Source organism: Fistularia commersonii, chromosome 10, assembly GCF_037954325.1.
Source record: "Fistularia commersonii isolate RoL2024-O1a breed Wild chromosome 10, RoL_Fcom_v1.0, whole genome shotgun sequence".
Lineage (NCBI taxonomy): Eukaryota > Metazoa > Chordata > Actinopteri > Syngnathiformes > Fistulariidae > Fistularia > Fistularia commersonii.
Window position 1 is genome coordinate 9,062,389 of NC_141293.1, and position 21,711 is coordinate 9,084,099.

General features: G+C 40.9%; 3 protein-coding genes across 5 annotated transcripts in view; all 3 read right to left on the reverse strand.

The window, feature by feature from the left end:
- Positions 1–3,835, reverse strand: part of phldb3 (pleckstrin homology-like domain, family B, member 3) — a 30,962-nt gene extending 27,127 nt beyond the window's left edge. For all 3 annotated transcript variants that reach the window (XM_086153642.1, XM_086153640.1, XM_086153641.1), the window contains exon 1: positions 3,549–3,835. The gene's annotated coding sequence lies outside the window, so the exon portion shown is untranslated. The remainder of the gene's footprint in view (positions 1–3,548) is intronic.
- Positions 3,836–3,846: 11 nt separating this feature from the next.
- ethe1 (ETHE1 persulfide dioxygenase) lies at positions 3,847–11,033 on the reverse strand. Its single transcript, XM_086153644.1, has 7 exons — positions 10,619–11,033; positions 9,898–10,042; positions 8,653–8,801; positions 8,152–8,281; positions 7,897–7,986; positions 7,574–7,690; positions 3,847–7,410 (listed from the first exon to the last, which is right to left on the reverse strand). Exons 1-7 carry the CDS (start codon positions 10,811–10,813, stop codon positions 7,364–7,366), a joined length of 873 nt encoding a protein of 290 aa, XP_086009770.1. The 5' UTR covers positions 10,814–11,033; the 3' UTR covers positions 3,847–7,363.
- A 1,016-nt stretch (positions 11,034–12,049) lies between these two features.
- LOC147230318 (tryptase gamma) lies at positions 12,050–19,730 on the reverse strand. The gene is made up of 9 exons (XM_086154421.1): positions 19,370–19,730; positions 15,972–16,064; positions 15,469–15,603; positions 14,988–15,153; positions 14,159–14,337; positions 13,473–13,568; positions 12,844–12,986; positions 12,344–12,499; positions 12,050–12,095 (listed from the first exon to the last, which is right to left on the reverse strand). The coding sequence occupies exons 1-9, from the start codon at positions 19,728–19,730 to the stop codon at positions 12,069–12,071; spliced, it is 1,356 nt and encodes a 451-aa protein (XP_086010547.1). The 3' UTR covers positions 12,050–12,068.
- Positions 19,731–21,711: the final 1,981 nt, after the last annotated feature.

Sequence of the window (21,711 nt, forward strand, 5' to 3'; positions counted from 1 at the left end):
TTATATTGTTATATCGTTTGGTTATGGTTGTCTATTTTTCACCCTTACTGTCCCATTATGTCATCCATTCTTATCCCTGATGTTGTTGCTGTTGTTCTCCCTGCTGTCAATTTGTGGATGTCTTACTATCCCCTCTGTTCGATCTCTCTATTCATATTTATATTCGTTTTTGACATTATAATTGTTACGCTGCTGTGACAAAGGAATATCCCTATGGGGATCAATAAAGTTTATCTTAAGTTGTCATACTATCGCGGTCATTTGAGTCTTACAAGTAGTGTTGCAGTTATTCATACCCAAAAATTACCCCAATAAAAATTACACTCTATTCAAAAACTGTCAAAAAATAAAACAAACCAGAAACCACTATATTTATTAAAGCTTCTTTATTCTTAATTTAGCTTGACTTGAGAGGGACTGAAAATTGTGATTCTAATTCAATCAAAGGAGCTTGGACCATAACTTTTTTGATGAGAGAAGGTGAAAAAGTGGCTTGACTTAACTAGACTGTCATGTGAAGTTATGGACTCAAATCCATTAATAATTAGTTGTGCAACCAGTGCAGACATTCAGTATATTCATCCTGGCCTGTTGAACTATTTAAGAAAACTGTGCAACAACAGACACACCAGCAAGTCTTCAAATCGATCCATTTTGAAGGGTAATTTGTCAATTAACAAATGTTTACTGTTATTTCATTCCCAACATGTGATGGGTTTTGTGGGGAAAAAAAAAGAAAAAAAACATAAGAAACTTCAAAACAAGTCATGATCCTACTTTTCTGGTCGTTTTCCCATCACTGTTTTCAGGTACGATTTCTGAATTACTAAATAAATTCTCAAAAGACTTTTAGGGGCCATTTCAGGCATTTTTTCCAAGATTTTTCATATTCATTTAAGTCATCTTCATTTTTGGGGGGGAATTTCTTTGCAAAATTGATTCAGGATATCTTTCAAAGACTGCTTGCTTTGTTTTTTTCTCAAAATATCTCATGACCTGGCTGGAGTGATGAAACCCCACGGCTTCCCCCTTAAGCGACCTCTGAACCCTGCTGGCTCGGTGCCAAGAAACAGAAAGATGTCGTCACAATAAAAGCTCCTGAGCGAGACGAGCTGGTGAGAGGAGAGAGTTTCGGCTGTCAGCCAGCTGTCACTTTTCTGACTGATATAGAGTGATAAAAACCCAACTCTGCTTTGGGCAATCACTCATAATGTATATTTCATTACTGGAATTTTGCTGCTGTAGGATGATTAAAGGCAACTTTTATTTCACTCAAACATGACTTTTTTTTTTTAAGAGATGCACGTGTGAAGAGGACAGCTCAAAAATATAAATGTAACCCCTATGAATATAGGGCTACTAAAATGTCATAATGTAGGGATTATATCTAGATGGCGTACTACACTGTTAGGAGAATAGTGATCAACTAGGTTCTTCTTGTACTTTTTTTTCCCCTCTTCAGCTCCCGCTTTATTACTGAGCTCCCTGCTCTTGAATTGAACAGAGATAAAGAATAATCTAAAACTGATTATTTTTCATCCACTTGGTTTTATGGTGAGGGATATATTCCCATCCAAGTTGGCAAGCCCAGGGAAGACTGAGGACGGTCAAGAAAGCAGTGTGGACAACAATTTGGTTTCCTCAGAGGAACCTGATATTGTATCACTTCAACAACAGATAAGACACCAAATAAGAGTACTCCCACTGACTCAACTAATACACATTTTGGGGGGGGAGTGGTGGGGGGTTACTGTTTGGAATTTATTTTTGGACTAAGAACCAAATTATTTTTGTTATTGCTTTGAAGAGTTCTTCGTTTTCCAGTTCATTTAGTCAAATGTGTTAACTGTTCAACCCACTTTTACCGGTCACTAGGTAGATGTTTAGTGCTTACAGGTCCAAGTCTACAAGTGCTACATAAAGCAACTGTCTGAGCACCTAGTTTAAGGGTGTCCTTTTTTTATGGCTAATTTCAACAGGAAAAGAATACCCTACTGACCTATTACAACAGAAACCTCATGGCTAAAAGCAAGTAAGACCTCAGTCACAGAGCAGAAAAAAAGGGGGTTCTCTTCAATCATTTTACTTTTTACCTTAAAACTAAATAAATATATTTCTTATTTAATTGGGCATCTTTATATTTGACATATATTAAACACTTTGCATGTTAACTTCTATAAACTCAATCAACTATTAAATGGTTTTGAAATCCCACAGCCGAAGTCTGCAATCTGCTAATTCTGTCTATTTGGGGGCTTTTAGTTTGTTTGAAAGCAGTTTTTTGCGCTACTGTTGAAGAATCACACATTTCAAGAGGCATTAGTATTAACAAAAACATTTGAAAGTTAATTATGAAAATGATGTGGTGTCAATGTTGTCTGATTCCTATTCAAAGTTTGTGGGGTACGTTTTCTGGGTCAGAGAAAACTGGCAACATATTTTGCAGTGAATACCACTGCCGAATACTATTTCAGCCAAAGTTGAATTTCGATATAGAGAAAACAATACTTGGGAATGAATATATTTTTTAATAAATCAAGTGCTTAAATACAGTGAGCAAATATTTAAGAGCACAAGTACCTATTTTGTCTTACAAGTGCTTTGACACGCATAATTTGACATTAATTGTATTATTGTAGTAACTGTTGAATATCAGTAACTACCAGCTGCACCAAATGTTAATACCAGCATGATACATGTTAAATTTAACTGTCTAAAAAGCAACAAACATCAGCAATTCATATCTAAATCAAATGGTTGACGTCGGATGACTTGACCACCAACAGTGAACATCTTAACAACTATGACCAGCAGCTTAGTGCAGCAAAGAGGTCAAGGTATTTAATGTAGAAAACTTCAGTCTGTCCATTTCAGTGCATTAAATCCGTTTCAGTCATCAGATGGTGGTTCCAGTCAGATCATTACTGTCAGGGAAGGAATAAGCCTTAGTGACAGACTGAAAGTGTGTCAGTGAGATCCGACTGCGCTCTTAATACTCCCCTTGAAGGAGTGGCACCCCGTGACTACCGACCGGGACCAAGGTACCAGGCAGTCAACACAAGACTTCCAAATTCGGAGGTGGCGATATCTCAAGGCCATTGTAAAAGGGGGATTGTTGTAAACTTATGTTAATGTCATCGGATTAAGCGTCACTGAGGGCGTTGAACTGAAAGGTGCTGTTGACATTGCTCATTGAGGAGTAAAACACGCACCTCTGAATTTAGAACAAGCTGGTGGGAAAGAAATCGGTTCAGAATTTCAGCATGGAGGTCTGGGAAAAGTCACTTCAGTCATGAAAATACATCGATCCCTCTTTTGTGCAGCTTCGTAGGGCGAAACTTCACCATGTGAAAGTCGGTATGAATCATCGACAAGCTTGAAACTCAGTCGACGTCAATTAATAAGGGTGTGATTTACCCGCCTTTTGCCTTGCAGGCGATTAAAAGTCGAGGGGAAACGAACCGGTCGCAACGTCGGGGTTGGAAGGTGCGGAAAAACACCAAGAACAAAAGCCGAGAGAGGGAAAATAAAAAACAAAACAAACGTACCTGGACATCTGCCGTCCGACCTGAAAGACGAGTGATGCGCGACTTCCAATTCAATTCACGGCTAACCGTGACGTGGACGCGAGAAACTTCATTTGCTGAGACACGCGGCTTTCACTTTCAAAAACAGTCCGAAAGGTAAAGTCCGCTCGCTGGGCAACTCCTCACCTCGTCTTTTTTCTTTTTTTAATTTATTTTATATATCATTTGAAGTCACCCGCTTTCTCGGGCTCACCCGGGAGAGCGTCGACCGCCTGTCGGCGTCTACAGGTGAGACTGATTGCGGGGGGGGCGGGGCGAACCCACCGAGTTAAAAAGGTGCGTCGTTCGCGAGGCGTGACGCAAAGGCTCTTCTGTTCCGGTTCGTTGCAAAAACAAACAAGGCGCTTCTCCGCAGAAAATGTTAGTGAGGGGAACGGTCAGCCCCTCCGAAGCAGAGTCTATTCCGGGAGCAGGCGGGGAGTGTTTCTCACGGTCACATCGCTCGCATTCCCAGGAATAAAATGGTTCTCGGGTGCGATTTATGACCAACTACTGCGGCCTCACCGTCCCCTCCTCCGCCAGGTACTGGTCCAGGACCTGGTGGATCAAAATGAGGGTCGGGACCCCTCTGGGGGTCACGATGGAGCTCCAAACCTCAAGCAGAGTGACCACCCGTTGGGGCTTGAATGGTTAAAAATCCCATTCCATCTCTCCACAGCTTTTTCATATTGCATGTATGTGAAGAACTTTTAAGACAATCAGCTGGCAGATGTATTACTTGAAAGATAAACTCATCAAAATAGAATAAGCTTTTTTTAAAGAAGCAAGGATGCAAGACTGAGACCTAAATTTCCAATTTCCCATAAATGACAGCAAACAATAAATCAAATCTATGTATGAACATGTAGCATAAAACACTTAGTATTTTACAATCATACATGCTGAGTGTCTGTAACCAGGACCCTTGCAGGTGTCCACTGGGGGCGCCAGGAGCTCCAAAAGCAGAGGGTGAGGGGTAATTTAGTTGTTCTTTATTAAAGATATAACTTAATTTGTTGATTTGGCTTTTCTATTTTTCCCCACATTGTCAGACATTTGGCAATATTTAGTTTTTATCTCTGGGATTGAGTTGGGGGGCAAAAGTCAGGTCAAAGGTCCTACAATGAGGACATTGAAAGATTAAATCTGAAAGACATTTGAATGAAAACATGAGGAAAAATATCAGATTTTTTTTTTTTTTTCAAAAAACATCTGAACCCACACAGAGGGAATCAGCTAAAGAGCACATGCTTTTCTGTTGTTTATCCAAATCAGTAAGCTGAGCCTGAGAAGTCAGGGTTTTCTGGTCACATGACATCAGTCAACAAGATTGTACACAGACTTAAACACAATGTAACTCTCTATGGCAGCATTTTACAGCTCCCAGCACAGATTAAAATACCAGAAAGTATTAAAACACTGTAAATGTAGAACTGAAAAATACAGTACTTGAAGTAGCTACAATTCTTGAAATAAACCATTGACGGTTACCATTAAAATAGCTGAAAATTACAGATATAATTACAATATGAGATAAATATGACTGAAATGGGAATATTACACAAAGATAATCTGCTATCTAACTCAGTGTCTCTCATTTACTTGCTCTTTGCCTACAAGTCTGACTCTGTCTCTTATGTTAATAAAGAATGAGGCATTGATGAAATATTTTAACTGATCCATACAAATATTTAATTTTCAAATACTTCAACATATTGTGAAGAACTTGAGAAATAGGACCCTTTAATTAGAAATACTAACACATTTAAAAAAAAAATGAATGGCAACCCAAATGTAAGACAAAAATATATTTTTAATATTATTTTGTCTAACCCAAACAGTGATAATTTGTTATTCGCAGACTTTATACACATTGTGAAGCTATTGATAATTTGCCTTACTTCCAAAACAACTAGAACGTTGCGGTGGATATTATAGGAGCAGAAATGTTTCGATGAGCATAACAGCACTATGTCTTCTGTGATTTCTTTAAGGTCTGTCTGGCATGATCTCCTCCAGTCACTCGAGGTGCTTTATCACCCTGACCCTGAGGGGCCTCTTTACAGCTCACCCTGAATGGGCCACTGGTGTAATAGATTCCTTCCAGTGACATGTGGCTGGTGTGAGGGAGAATGGGTAGTGGATTCTGGGTGGCATGGTGGAAATGGGCAGGGGGCAATATCAAAAAGGAAGTTGGCAGATGGTTGACACAAACTGGGTGAGAGGACAGCTGGCCCTTACTTTTCCAAGTAGCACATCAGAGTGAAGAGAAAGGGGACCGTTTTTTAAGGTGACATGGACCGTCAGTAAAGAATAATTTTTGCAGCTTGAACAGTTCACAAGGAAAGGTGACTGCTAGATGTTGTGTTCCTGTGGAATATTTCAAGTAATCTTCGATGTCACTGAACATTATTCTTAGGTTATCTATTTTTATTTATTGTTCTAGATATTTATGATCAGTCTGGTATAAATGAGACTTCTCCTTGAATGTGAGGTAGTTTTTGCAGAAAAAGATATTTACTGTGCTGTATGTCAGACAATCCTTTCATGAATATGTCATTTTATCCTGCATTGTATCTGTGAAGACCTGCTTATGCTTGTAAAATCCAGATTTCTTCAAACAGGCATACCTTACTTGATAGCATGTTTCACTTTAGGTTCCATGGAACATAAAACCATAATGAATCATCCACCAGATCAGGACACTGTTTTTGCAAAAACTACCTCACTAATACATTGGTGAGTTAGATTCACCATTTAAGCCCCATTGATTTCAAAAAGTTCAAAGTTCAGTTAAGGAGCAGTGACCTGGTGTGGAAGAAGTACAACAATTTAACACAGTGTCAAATCTAAATTTAGTCTGTATAACTTCTTATTGTCTTGCTGAAGCTCTACAAACAGACCCTACTACAGCTTTAAGAGCAGATATTGGGAGTTGAAAAAAATAATAATAATGAAAAAACTGCAGTAAGAAGCACGATTAAACACTAAGTCAGATCTTTCCTGACTTAGTGACCATTTGACAGCTTCTGTTAGCTAAAGTGCTGGCAAAAAGCACTGACAAAATTGAAATATTCTGTTTGCTGTGGAACATATGTGTTTGTATTATGCTAAAAAACCTGTAGATGTACTGTTAATCCTGCCTGTGCCAGTACACAGGCCAGTATTTGATGTTTTGGCAGACGCATGCGTCTTAGTCAGATGCTGACACTCCCAAACAAACCCTTCTTACAGGCAGTACTGGCAAGCTGCTGTGAAACGTCTACAAAACTGGACTCACACTCCACCGTGCTGACACCGTGCCTGGATGCATTTTGATCATATCTCATTGTGATAATGTGACAACAGTGTCTGTGTGACTTGCAGAAGAACAGAGAAAAAGTGAACACGACATGTTTTCAGCTTCCACTGTCATTCTGAATGCAAATAGTCTTGTCCCATTTCCATGCTATGCAAAAAGTCAAAGCTGGCAGTAGTGTGTATGTGTATGTGTATGTGTATGTGTATGTGTGTGGTCTTGGCCAGACGTGGTTTAGAATCACTGGAAAAGGTGATGTGGAAGAACCCAATTGTCCGAGCTAACCAATCATGAATACTAAACTAAAACGTGAATGGATATTCCTGTTGGAGTTCTTCCTATCTTCGATTTCCTCCTCGGAATGAATCAAAAGCGTTGCAGCAGGAGTAAATTACCCAATATAGGAAATACCCCATTACAAAGTTAAGTGCTTTGGTTAATTTTGCATTGATAGAAACACTGGAATTATTTACTTGAAGGGCTTTCTTTTGCAGCTCATTCAGACGTCATGAACTCCACAGACCAGATTAGCAGGCACTGCAAAGTCTATGGAGAAAGAAGAGTGTTTTCAGTGAAATAACAGGTGAGAAATTCCAAAAATATGCATGTAGAAATTTAAAGTTAGTAGTCAGAGCATGGAAAACAGTTGAGCACAAACATGTGGTTATGATGGACCAACAGATGACTGAGGGCTTTGAGACTTTCAGACCTATCTTAGCCGGCTTTGGGAGATTCAGGTTTTTCATGATGTCCACAAACTCCTCCAGGCTCTTGGTTAAACGGGGGTTAAACCTGCGCTCCTCACCGACCGTGGATGCAGTCCGACCTGATACAAAAACATTCAGTAAAGCTTTGCATGTTTGGCAACAGTATGGGGTTTGTCAGGTTTTTAAGCCTTGTTATCAGTTAACTCCAGAACTAGATGCATTAGCTCTCTATTAAATGGCAGCATTTGGTATGCTATGCCTGTGCATGTGACCAGTGAGACTTCAATGAATGGCATAAATGCAGAGAGGAGTGTTTTCAGCAAACCTAGGTAGTCATGAGCAGGGTAGACAAGGCAGTGGTCAGGCAGCGTGAAGATCTTCTGGTGAACTGAATTGTAAAGCACTTTTGCTGAACCTTTAGAAGATAGAATTGTGGTAATGAAATGCAATGCTGCACCCTTGTGTTCCTCTACCAGAATTACAAAAATAAGGGCTTTCATTTGGATGTTTAATTTATTAACAGCAGAAAAACCACACATCTGGAGTTATTTGGGGGGAAAATATATGATTGAACATCTACCTTGCTGGAAGTCTGTCCTACCACAGCCTCTTATGAGCAGAGCATCTCCAGTGAAAGCCATGCTCTGATCCCCTGACACCAGCGTCACACAGCCATCAGTATGTCCTGGGGTCTCTCTTATAGTCAAATACTGAGGGTTGAACCAGAAACAATGTCAACCCACAGGGAAGCAATGTTTTCATTGAATAAGTTCAATAAGAGAACCAGTGGCCTGTTGTCTCTTCTATCATTATGACAGAGTTTTTTGTGTTGTTTTTTTTCAAGCTCATTAATTACACATTTTCAGGATCATTCTTTTCATTTTTCTTATTCTTATGTCTGGGTTGTTTTTTTTCTCTCCAAATGTTCATCTTATTTATCACGGAAAATTAACCAAAACAAAACAATAAATGTTCTGTACTGTAGTTGCTCCTACGAACTGATCAGAATTACAAAATTTCATCGATTCCATACAGATAATGGTTTCATTTTGAGTAATTCATCCATATCTCCTCCTCTTACATGTTTTCCAAAGGTGATTTTGTCTCCCTCTGACAGAAAAATATCTGCAGAGGCACCACTCAGTCTGGAGATGGCGCTTTTCAGACCAGCTAACCTCTTCTTCATCAGCCCGGTGCTTGTCACATGGTCAGCATGACAGTGGGTATTCACTGTCAGAGAAAGATAATCACCAAAACAGTATGGTTTTGTAAAACTGTTAAGACAAAAGGCACTTTGCATGAATGCTCAGGTGATAGGAAACCTTTTATTATCAAGACTGCCATATTACAAAACAACTCATTTGCACATCCAGGTATCTGAGTAAGTAAAGAAGAAAGAAATTGCTGATCAATGCCATCTATACATCTGAAGACTTAGAAAAGATTTGGAAAAGACTCGTGGTAAACTACAGCTAGGTTGTTTCAACAATTTTTCCCACCATGCAATGTTTTCACCAGGTATTTGCTGAGCCTCTGCTATTACAGTCCATTGTTTTTCTTTCTCCACTTAGTCGAGATACCTTGGTGAGTTACCATCATACAAGCTGGGCTATTCTGCCCACAGCTCCACCATCCACTCCTCTACTGGGCGGTCTATAACAACCGGGACGTTCTGCGCTGTTCCCATTCATCCATACCACAAAGAAATACCGTCCCTGCCGCTAATACTGCTCTGTTGATTGCGTGACTACCAGGTTTTTGCTTTCTATTTTTTTGGAGCATATCTATTGGTTGTTGATTGTGTTACATCACCATAAAGACTAAAAGACCAGCGATAATGTCAAACACATTTGATATTGTCCTAAGCCCAAGACTAGGAAAAGACTGAGCTATGACTGTTCAAAGACGGTAAGATTGGTACCTTATATAAAAACGGCCGAGATTAAAGCCTGCTGCGGCTCCAGTGAGACTCTTAAGATTTCCTTATGACTTTCAATCTTGAGTCTGTCACTGTAAAATCGTAGGATGTAAGCCCAATATAAGACAAAAAGCCCAAAATTACAAATTAACTCCCTTTTCTGGTCACTGTAACAGATTCTGACTGAGAGCATGTCATTTGCAGCATAAGGGTACATTCTTCACCTCTTGCATCTTGAGTCCTCAGCTGCAGAATGACTGTACAGAATGACTGTAACTGATTAGTGGTAGAAAAGCAAATTATACAATCGGTGTAAAGAATCTCTAAAATTACTCAGCCCCAGATCCTGGTACTTAATTGGACAATAAACAAATACACCTGGTTGAACTCAGGATATCTCTTTACTACCTGCCAGTTTTAGATTGAGCCCCAGCTCATGAATGAGCGACAGGTCCCTGTCAATGGTTTCCAGCACCGGATCTATGATAACTGCTTCTTTGTTGTCGGTGTCAGCCAGCAGGTAGGTGTAGGTGCTGCTCCCCAAGTCAAACAGCTACACCCAAAGACAGGCAAGGAAAGCACAGCAGAGAATCAGCAAAAACAAAGATCAACTGGATGTCATGTTGTGAGTGTGTACTGTTGCTGCTGCTCCATGCATGGCAAGAGAGCAAAGTTTTTCTTGTTGTTGTTGTGACACATAAAATTCGGCACGTGTTACTTGGTGCTGCGAATAAAACGTGATTTATTTTAACCAAAAGTTGAGTTTGTCCCCATCCAGCTGCATCAGCTGAGCTTCGGCAGCAGGAAGACTAACTGTCAATCTCCATGGGTTGTTCAAACAAAACTGCCTCAGTCTTTTCCAGCAGAACAACTTATAGGGTTAATTTGGCGGCAGCGTTATGTGATACACTCGCCAGATTTACACAATTTTAACAAACCGAAAAACAAGTAAGCATATTGTGAACAGTGCAAATACATAAAAAAAAACAAAAAAACGGCAACCTCAAACTAAAAGATAACGGCTAACGCCAGCAGCTAGCAAGGTTCGGGGAGTGAATCTATGCGATGCTCCTTTTAAACATGTCAAGTGCATCGTGGCTAAAGAAATAGCACTTCAAAAGTGAGCTACCTGTCTGAAGAGCAGCCCTTGTGTCAGCGCCATCCTGGAGGAAAAGGTCCGGTGGAATATCTGCGCCGGACCTTCGTCGGTTCTCAGGCCGGAACAAGCGAGCATGTCCCGGGGCTGAGAGCTTGTCCAGGGGCGAAGCGCTAGCGCCAGGCACCGCCGGTGAACCGGGTTCATTCTGACGACGACCGAACACATTGTAGCTCGACCGGGCAGCCTAGACGGTACTAACACACATGTAACCCCAGCCGAGCTAACGTCTGCCTGTTTATGCCCGGCCTCCTAACCTTGGATGAACCTCGAAGCGGAAATGATGTTACAGTGTAATGAGGGGCCATTGGGAGTGTCTCCGTGATAAAGTAATAAAACACCAAGGTCCGTCCGCCTCACCTCCAACATGGTCAAGCTGCTTAGCGGTGAACGACAATGTGCGTTCAGGAGTCCCAAGCAGGGAGTAGTGACAGGAAATTCGATTCTTTTTACTGACTCGAGTTGACACGACTAACTCACCGAAGAGAATTGGAGTTTTGAGTCACTAAGTAAGCCCCCCCATTTTCTGAGTAGGCCCGCTCTGAGTTTCTGAACGAGTCGTTCGTTTTGTGAGTGAGGAAGGCTACTTTGAGCACTCTGTGATTCTTTGTCAGTGGGACAGGAAAGGGGGCAGAGTTTAAACAAAAAATGTCTTCCCACGGAGCTAACACAGTCGTTAATTTGATATATCTATAGAAAAGCAGTAAGAGTAGCAGTCGTACAACAGTTACGTTTTGTTTAGTATATCATTTACAGTTGCATGTGAGCAGTAGCAGGAACGAGTTAATGAATGAATTAGTAAAGACAAGGAACCGTGACTCACGAGTCAGTAAAATGACAGTTTTAAGCGATTCGTTCAAGACTCGCACATCGCTGAGACTGGCAGCACAACCAGCCAGTGTGGAGCCGCCCGGTCTACGTGACTGTTAACTTGTCTAATCTGAAATCATCCAAATGACATAATGTAGCCTAAAATCACCATCAGAGTTAAAAATGTTGCTCTAGGGGTTAGAAGGAAATTCCAAGGCAATTCTTTTGAAGGTGCACTCAAAGGAGACTTTGATTGACAAAGGGAGAAAGAAGTCTGCTGGTGTTTTCCTCTAGACTTGGTTGACCTTTGTCCCACTTGACTGGATGAGATCCATCTGATTAGGTTTTCAGATATCAAAATCAGATAACTGTTTTAGTAAACTGCACACACGCACGCACACACTCACACACCACACACACACACACACACACACACTCTTGTCCAACATAAGTGTGTTAGCACTGACACATACACAGCAATCCCATTTTAGTCAAACATTAACATTTGTATAATAAAAACAAGTCTAAAAATCTTTATTTCACAGTTAAAAATGCACATTACATGGTGTTGAGTTTTGATGAGCTGTCAGTCATGGCAGTTGTCTTTTAAAAGTCAAACTTGTCTTTTGTTGTTTTTTTGCTGCAAAGATATCGAAAAACAAGGATGAAATGAAACAGTTTCATGTTTAAAATGTTACACATTTATAGAAACATATAAATGATTTTACAATTTAAGTAGTAATAACTTTCAGTTTAATTGAATTCAGATGTATGAACTCCACTAATTCAAATTCATTTTCACTTGGGTACATTTTGACATTGGAACCTGTGTTTAAGATTTAAATAACGGCAACCATTAAGGAATGCAGCTGAAGGGATCCAAAGTACCTGGATGTGTTGTCCAACCCACTGGACTAGTTGGGTAATTCGACTGTAGACACCTGGTTTATTGCGCCGTCCGCAGCCTTCACCCCAGCTGACCACTCCTGCCAGCCTCCACTCCCCACCACTGGTCTCACACACTAGGGGTCCGCCGCTGTCCCCCTTTAACACCACCCACCAGCTGGCATTAATGATCATGTTATGACTGACATTGACTCTGAAATTTGTTTCTAGAAATTTGTTATGTATCCTATTTCTAACTAATCTGTTGAATCAAAATGTGTGACCATGTTATTTTCGTTACATTTCTGCAGATGCTTTGTTTAGTTTTTCCTGATTTTCACTTAAACATTGTTGTTGTTAATCGATGATATTTAGGTGGTTTATGAAAATTTAAGTAAATTTTAGGTAAATTTGTCAAAAACGTAATACTGGAGGTGAAGTCAATAGTATCCATATATAACCTAGTGCTTTATCATGATACAATCAGTGACAGCAGAGCTTGCCTGGCAAGAATCCACTCCTCCTTCCAAGCTACCCGCACAAATCATCCGAGGAGTGAGATGCAGGCCGTAGATACTCGGGTGGGCGCAGACCGACTGAGATATTATCCAGACCTTGGCCTTTCGTAGCTCGTTCGACACAAACCCTGACAACAAAGGGATTGGAGTCGAGAGAGTGATGAATGAGTCACTATGTGATTTATGAAGTGGGTACAATCAACAAACAAGAAAACAAACCCTAAATCACTTTCAAAGTTGTCAGTAAGCTCTGAAGCAGCAAATTTAAAGATTTCATTTCAGTTTTTCTCTGTTTTATCAAATGGTATTACGGCCAGACAAAGGCAGATCCTATATTTATGTGATTTCAGGGTTTTCTGTTCCTCACCGTTTGTTGCCTTTATGTGTTTGTCTTTAATATGCTTTAAAAATCATTATTTCGAAATTGAGATAGTGCTTTTTCTTTGCAGCTGATAAGCAACGTGCCTTTCTGTATCATCTTAAAACACTGTGCAGTTGCAAGCGAAGAGGACAGTGTTAATGCAGGAAGTTGTCGGTTGGTGAGGGTGTAACTACCACACACACATGCACATGCACACTTACACGCACGCCTGCACACACACACAAACACAAACCTCCTTCATGAGTGTCTCCCCAGCCTGTGATCCAGCATGTGGCTCCAGCTGAGAAGGATTGGCTCATACTGGGCAAACACACTGGTCGCACCCCGTCTGCAAAGATACATAGCAACCTGGATGGAAGGTCAAAAGCAAACATGGTAATAACAATATCAAAGTGATAAAACCACATTACTGTGTTTTCAGAGGGCGGCTCCTTTTAATGCTGATAAAAAAATGCATTGATCAGCAGTCTTGTTTTAATTGTATATCTTTCAGAAGCACTGCACAAACATCATACAATTTTTTCAATTTGTACGTTGCAAAATGAACAGCTGCTGTGTAGGGTGTTTCCATTAGAGCTGGAGTGGCTTTTGTGTCACAAAATTCATTTTCTGATAGTCAGCATTTCTGCGCTGTCACAGAACCCTCTGTGAAGCAGAAACGTGCTTGGCAGGGGTTGTAATGGCAAAAAGCACAGAGATTGAAGTAGTTAGCACAACATCTACGTCCCGTACCAAAGCCTTAGAAATTTTATCCGGAATTTATTGGGCACGAAGGTTTTCCATTTATAAATAATCATAAATATTAATGCATTTATTATCATAAATGTATATGTCTCTGTGTGGTGTGTGTACATCTGTTGAAATGAGAGACCCTAGAGCTTAAAGTCAGGACCATGAAACAGTCTGGACTTGACTAACCTGTAAGGTCCATGTCAGCGATGGTTTGCAGCAGGCCAACGTCATAGTCGTTGTTGTGCTTGTTGAAGCGAGGATGTGGAAGGAGCTGAAGGGCTCGGTAACGTTTCCCCAAAGAGGAATCGGCGATGCTGACGGCGCCGACAACCACATGCCAATCAAACGCTTCTAGCATGTTGTCCCTGCATGGAGACAATCAAGTTCAACTCGAGTGGCCTCAGTGATGCTTGCATGGAGTTACAGGACAAAACTGAAACTGTGATATTGAAATGTATTCTATACTAATAAACATCACGATATTACATGTGAAAAATAAAACGCATGATTAATGATTTCATTTTAAGCATAATCGAAATGAAAGTTGTTGATTCCTTGTTTATTACAATGCCTATAAATGTGACACAGCATCACTGATCTGAAATTTGAATACAAGTTTATGATAATCAGAAGAAAGGAATTGAGTAAAAAGAAAAATTCTGTTGGTACAAATTTCCCCAATTTTCATAATTTTCTATGCAAATTTCAGCATACTTCTAATTCTTAGCATTTTGCTTTTTGTTTTTTGTTTTTTTTCAGTTGTTGGGCCCTTGTCTCAGTAATCTGGATAGAATATCCGTTACAATTACGATAACTCATAAAGTTTTTGCTTATTTTCTTTCATGGTGTTTTTCAATCTACTGTTATTTTATTTTTTTAAGGTAGTGTCTTGTAACTCTTTGCTTTCTTTTTTCTGATAATTCAACGATAAGTTTTGCAGAATTTTAGGTCCTATTTTTTGATGATCATACCTGTGAACTACGAGTGTTCAAAAAATGAAAGTTCCGCCTCTTACTCAACAAAGCAGTGGGCTGCAGTGAGAACCCAACGAGAGGAGAGGACTGCCCCCCCACAGACATGCCTCCCTCTCCAATTCATGCTGGCCTGCCAGCCCCACTTGTCCTGCTCCACCAAAGCCCCACCAACGATGCGACGGCCATCACCGGGCAGCACTGGACAATCTGAGTCCAGGAGGAAAAGGAACAATGGGTATTGATTGATGGATTCTCAAGGTTTGTTTTTTTTTTACATTTAATTGATTGAATGGAATATATAAAGTTTATCATTTAAAATATTCACTGGGATATTCCAGAATGTGTGATAAAACCCAAAGTGCATTTTCACTCACTCAGTAGAGTAGAGAAACCTTATGGTGACAGACAGCTTTACACTGTTGTGAATTTACAGCTCTGACACTAATCTTCACTTAAAGCAAGATAAACAGCAGGCTTGGGTGACAGTAATAAATATCTTCCTGCCTTTATTTCAAATTTTACCTGCAGTGATGTTCGTTGTTTGGTTGATGGGATTCTTTGGAATAGGAACCGTCTGAGTCGGGATACTGCAGTTTCCCTTTAGACCACAGAGGAGAGCTGATTCTCCTAACTTCGGAGGATATAGTAGGAACTTCACTGAAAAGAGAGAAGCCTGTGAGTCGCTGAGGCGCACGATACTAACTTTATCTGCGTGTGAAACACTTTGTAAAGCCAGGTCATGTACAGCTTTCAAAACAAATTATCATTTTAATTGTGATAAATCACAGTTTTATCTTAAACGTGTTAAATACAACAAGCAGGAAATATTTTCAGCTTGAGTTTGAAAATAAAATCTTGTCATTGAAACTCTGAACTTGGCGTTAAAAAGGTCATTAAAACTGACAGACTGAATTGGCAAACCCATTTAACCTGCATCACCTTTGTTTTTCTGCATGCATTCACACACGAGTGCATGTGTGTGTGTGTTTGTGTGTGTGTGTGTGTGTGTGTGTCAACCAGGTTACCTAGGAGGGCAGAGGTGATGACCAATTTAACAACAAGAGAAAAGCTGACAATCATCATCACTTCACGGGGCGAACAAGATCGAGGCACTTGATCTGAAAAAGTAAAGAGGATAAAAAGGGATTCTTCATAATTTCATCAAGCATGCAATCCACAAAGCCTGAAATATCATGAAATTACATGAAAAGCCTTTGAAAAGCCTCCTCCCAGTTGTTGATATTTACTCAATTCACAGATGGAAACGAATAATAAAAAATAAATGCATTAATGAAGTGAGTGTTAAAATCAACACATTCATTACTAGTTTCAGAACGACTCAGAATTGTCCATCTACATCCTGTATTTAACCATCATTCCAAGCAAAACATGAATTTTGCTTCTGCAACTCAGGTGTTAGAGATGTGTCAAGAAATGTAGGAAATGGTTTAGGACCTTGATTGAAAAGTATATTCGCAAGTACCCAGAAACAGAGAAAATGGAGCAAAGTTGCCACATGTTGCGTGATGCTTTGTTTTACTAAACCATATTTATTTCAGTACTGAAAGGAAAACATCCGGCAGAAAAGCTAATATTCTACCTCATGTATTCTCAGTGACCACATCCAACTATTGTCATGGTTAAAGTGAATTTGGAAAATAAAAATAACGAGACACACATGATGGGGTGTTGGCGGTTGCCTAAAACCCCAGCTCTGTGAAAAGACCTCAGGGAAATGACGCAACGCTTTTTCACAAGTTGAGAATTTACGTTTCTGTTTTTGTGAGATGATGCGATGTGATGCAATTTGGCCAAGGCTGATGTGAGAAGTCACTCTCTGCAGCCCGAACCCTTCACACCGCTCTCAGTGGCGTGTAAGGACACTTTGAGGTCACTTTGAGGCACAACAAAGCGACTGCCCATCTCTGGGCAGTATGTTAAAAATAAGAGCAGAATTTGGAGCCGAGGCCATCTCAGGAGTTATATCTTCAGAAAAGGCTGAAAATTCTTTTAAGAAAGCTAAAATAAAAACCCTCTCTGTCCATAAATGAGGGATTAATAAAGGATGGATTATTATTATTATCATTATTACATGGTAGACTAACTCTGCTTTGTCAGATTTTTTTTTTAATGTGTGAATATTAATCATTCATTCACTTATTATCTGTACCGATTATCCTATACTCAAGGTTGTGAAGGTGCTGGAGCCTATCCCAACTTTCACTGGGCAAGTGGTACGATTCCCACAGATCTCAGGGTCACCATTCACTCTTCCATCCACTCTTCCATAAAGAGACAATGCAACCATTCACCCCGTCATTCACACATTATATCGAGACATAAAATTGGTAGATAATTTTCTACTACCGTTGTATTTTCTGAGACTTTCCCTGTACTTTTCCACCTGTCTCTCTGAGACACATTCCCACTGATGTTCTGAAGGTCCTGCAATGGCCTTAAGGATAGGAACCGTCTGGAGTTACATTTTTATCTGTACCCCCACCTGTTCTGTGTGCAGCACTGTACTTCTCAATGGCTGTATTTTTTACTCCTTTGTATCAAAGGGACTCATGAAAACCAATAAATCGGAGTTCTGCTGGGAGACAAGCAGACACAGCCTGTCTCTTTCTCTGTTTTGCTCCCTGTATATATACCACCTAACCCAGGGTTGGGCAAACTATGGCCTGCGGGCCCTATCCGGCCCATTGGTCTTTTAAATCTGGCCCGTCAAAGATTGGTCAAGAATACATACTTGATGTGAATGAGTGAATGATTGGATCAATGAATGCGGGAGCTCAGACAGGAGATTATTTCATTTTTGGCACAACTTGATACACTTGATAATTTTCCTGAACTAAAAGACAAAGATTGGCTTTGTGGTTTAGCCTTTACTGTGGACATACTGACACACATGAATGAGCTGGATGTGAAGCTACAAGGGAAAAACTGGTTTGTGCATGAAATGCAAGATAACATCAGAACCATCAAAACCAAACTGGTTTTATTTTCAAAGCAAATGTCAGACGAGTCTGATATGTACTGTTTACAAATCCTTGTTGTAATGCAGACCCGCTAATTACTGTCCTACTGTGCTGCCCTAAACATTCTTGAGTAATAAATTCTTATCAATGTTTCTTTTTCTTCACTAATAAACTATTGATCTTGTTGGATGACTGTATTACAATGTATAATTTACAACCCACTTATCTGTAATTATTTGATGGGATCATTCAAATGTTAATATTCAACTGTTAAGTATTAAGCGGTTCACTGTGATCCATATAATGATTTAGAGTGACATAATTATACAAATCAATCTATGGATGTGTTGATAGATGCTTTATAAAATATCTGCTGAGTGGCTGCCAACTATCACGGTTCTCCATGATGGGTCAAAAATAGAGAAAATACTTTCCTGCAAGGGATTAATAAAGCATTGTATATATATATATATATATATATATATGAACTCAAGTCATTACAAACCCTTACACAATTTTAGTTAAGTATTTTGGGGACCTCGTCCGAAGTAAAGGCAAACTTGGCCTCACGAGAAGTAATAACGAAGTCAATGAGGCCTTTGCTAACACTTGACTAATGGTAACAAGCGTGAGATTATATCAAATGTAACTTGTTTTTGGAAAAAAAAGAGGAGAGTGGAACACACATCCCTCTGGAACATTTGGACCTAAGAGTTCTGCGCTAACTCAGACCACCTTTGAGTTTACTGGAGTGACTCAGAGCGCATGTTATAGACACATATTATGATCGAATAAATCATTCAAGGATTCGAGTTGCAGCCTCCCCACCACCCTGCCGCAACCCTCTGTCTTTCCAAGGTACTTCAGTAATCATGAACCATCTTAATGAGGCCGTGGGAAAAGAAGGCATCATGTTAACGGCAGCATATCTAGGTCAGTGGCCAACCTTGACTTCACGACACGGTGACCTAGATAACCACGGGGAAGGTATTACTGGTGCCAGGGATCACTATGTATTGGAAATGTGACTTGTTAAATATTAAATAGATATATAACCTCACTGGAGTCTCACTGGAAATACGTGGACATAGTGTGTTTATACTTGTGGGAATTTTATATATTGTATGTACTTTCTTTAAAATTTAGGCCAGGACATCCATACTTGACCTCAGGTGAAAAAGACTTGCCTTGATATTTGAAGCGATATATTGTTGCTGTTTGTTGGCATATAAAGGGATTAGGGATGATGGATATATGAGGCCCTTTGGCACAGAGTCAAAGAGGAATATGATCAATTTCTATGGTCTGACTGGTGAAAATGTCTGATGTGACATTAAAATGATCAGAGATAAGCCTCAGCCTTGAGATGTTTTTCATTTGCATGTTTTTTTTTTAAAGCCTTCTTATCTTGTGTTGACAGTGAACTGTTGCTTCTTTCCCACCTGCTTCCTCGTCAGGCAGCTCTTTTGGTAACATCGGACCCACCGATCCGTCCTCCAGCAGTTCTCCATCCCTGAAGGGAAGCGACGTGGTTGGGGAGGTTTGACCTTCAGCCTCAGATGCACCAGAGGTGGTCTTCGGGAGGTCTTCAGAATACGATGGCAGCTCTGGGTATAGGCGTCGGTTGGCTGAGAAGCTGGGCAGGAGCGAGACGATGGTAGTGGGGACAAGGGAGGAAACGCTGAGAACTTCGCTTTCGGTGGGACTCTGGGGGGATGTGGACGACCAGTGATCGAAGAATGGTAAGAGTGACGGTTGCTGCCAGTCGGGGGCGCGGCTGCCGGTCTGGATCTGCAGGTCCATCCTGGCTCAGATGAAACGCCTGGCCTTCTGCTCTCAGGGCCGCTGTGTCTCACTGGATCACAAACATTCATGTGTTGTTGAAGAAAGTTTGCCGAGATGAAGAAATCCAGCAGAATCCTGCAGGAAACAACTGCAGTAATAAAACACAAGCCTAATGAAACTTTGAATACAATCTCGATTTTTTTTTTATTGACTTCATCTGGATGATGCAACAAAAAAAAAAAAAAATTAAAATCCTTGGGTGATCAGCATGAGCAGCGTTTGATTTTTATTTTGTTTATTTTTAAAATATTTTTTGACGATTTCAAGATTAATTTATTTTCACCCTTTTGAAATAATGCTTTGCTTACTTTCAGAAGATTAGACAATTATCTATTTTTCAACATTTTTGTGAAAGCCATTAGGCCATTTCTTCAATACTTCTAGACAATATATATTGATTTTGGTTTGTTTTGGTAATTATTTATCTGCACAGCTTACCGATTGTCTGCCGACCTGGAGATTTGATCCTGAAATTATTGCACTATTTCCAACATGAAGCATTTTCTGAAGAAGTCTCACCTGGAGTTCAGCTGAGCACGTCTGTGTTCATTTGTATTTGCAGCAATCCTCAGGAATCTCCTTCACTTCTGAGCATCTCCTGCAGGAACAAGCACATCAGTGTGCCCTCGCCAACGATCCAACTTTGCAAACGTTTGTCTGGTCATTTGCATTCACGACTCCATCACCTCCAGTTGCTGTCGGTCAGTTCTTATCTTGCAATCCTGCAGCACCCCACCCCAGTTAATTCCCGTATTGTGTCACCTTCATCACTGCGAATCTGCATTCAGCCCCGCTCCTCTTCCCTCTTCAGGTTAATCTTTGGTCTTCTCTAAGCAGAGGGGCTCAGGCGGGCAGGTCAGTAACAGATATGTGCGCTCCTCAATGAAACATGCATGGGGATAACTGAGAGCTGGGGACAGAGTTTAACAACAGAGGGTAATGTAAACCATGCCATTGATCCCCCCATCTCCACTCAGAGATAATGGAGTATGTAATGGCGGGACAGACTAATTCACAGGGAGAAGGAATTTCATTTGATGTAATTGCGGATTAAATTTTACGGATTCAAGGCCATGATCTCCAGCTCTCACTGGAAGGGTTCACAGCCGAGTGTAAAGCGTCCGGGATGGGGATCAGCACCAGAGGTTCTGCCCCAAGTGGATGAGTTCAAGTATCTCGGGGTCTTGTTTACGAGTGAGGGAAGGAGGGAGCGGGAGGCTGAAAGGCGGATCAGTGCGACGTCTGCGGCGATGCAGACTCTGCACCGGTGTGTTGTGGTGAAGAGGGAGCTGAGCCAAAAGGCGAAGCTCTCAATATACCGGTCGATCTACGTTCTCACCCTCACCTATGGTCATGAGCTGGGGGTAGTGACCAAAAGAATGAGATTGCGGATACAAGCAGCCGAAATGAGTTTCCTCCGCAGGGTGGCTTGACTCCCCTTTAGAGATAGGGTGAGAAGTTTGTTCATCTGGGATGAGCTCGGAGTAGAGCCGCTGCTCCTTCGCATAGAGAGGAGTCAGATGAGGTGGCTCGGGCATCTGTTCAGGATGCCTCCTGGATTCCTCCCAGTGGAGGTATTCCGCGCATGTCCATCCGGGAGGAGACCATGGGGAAGACCCAGGACACACTGGAGAGACTATGTCTCCAGGCTGGCCTGGGAACACCTTGGAGTCCCCCAGAGGAGCTGGACCATGTGGTGGGGCAGAGGAGGGTCTTGGCCTCACTGCTCTGGCTGCTGCCCCTGCGACCTGACTCTGGATAAACAGGAGAAGATGGATGGATAACTTTGTTGAATGTGTGTTATCAAACTATCACAAACACAGGTGCTCCTCAGGAATGCGTCCTAAGTCCCATCTCCTACAACCATGTTCACTTCTCCCACAAGGAAATCATCATTTCAAAGATTGTGGACAGCATCACACTGATAGGCTGTAACGGC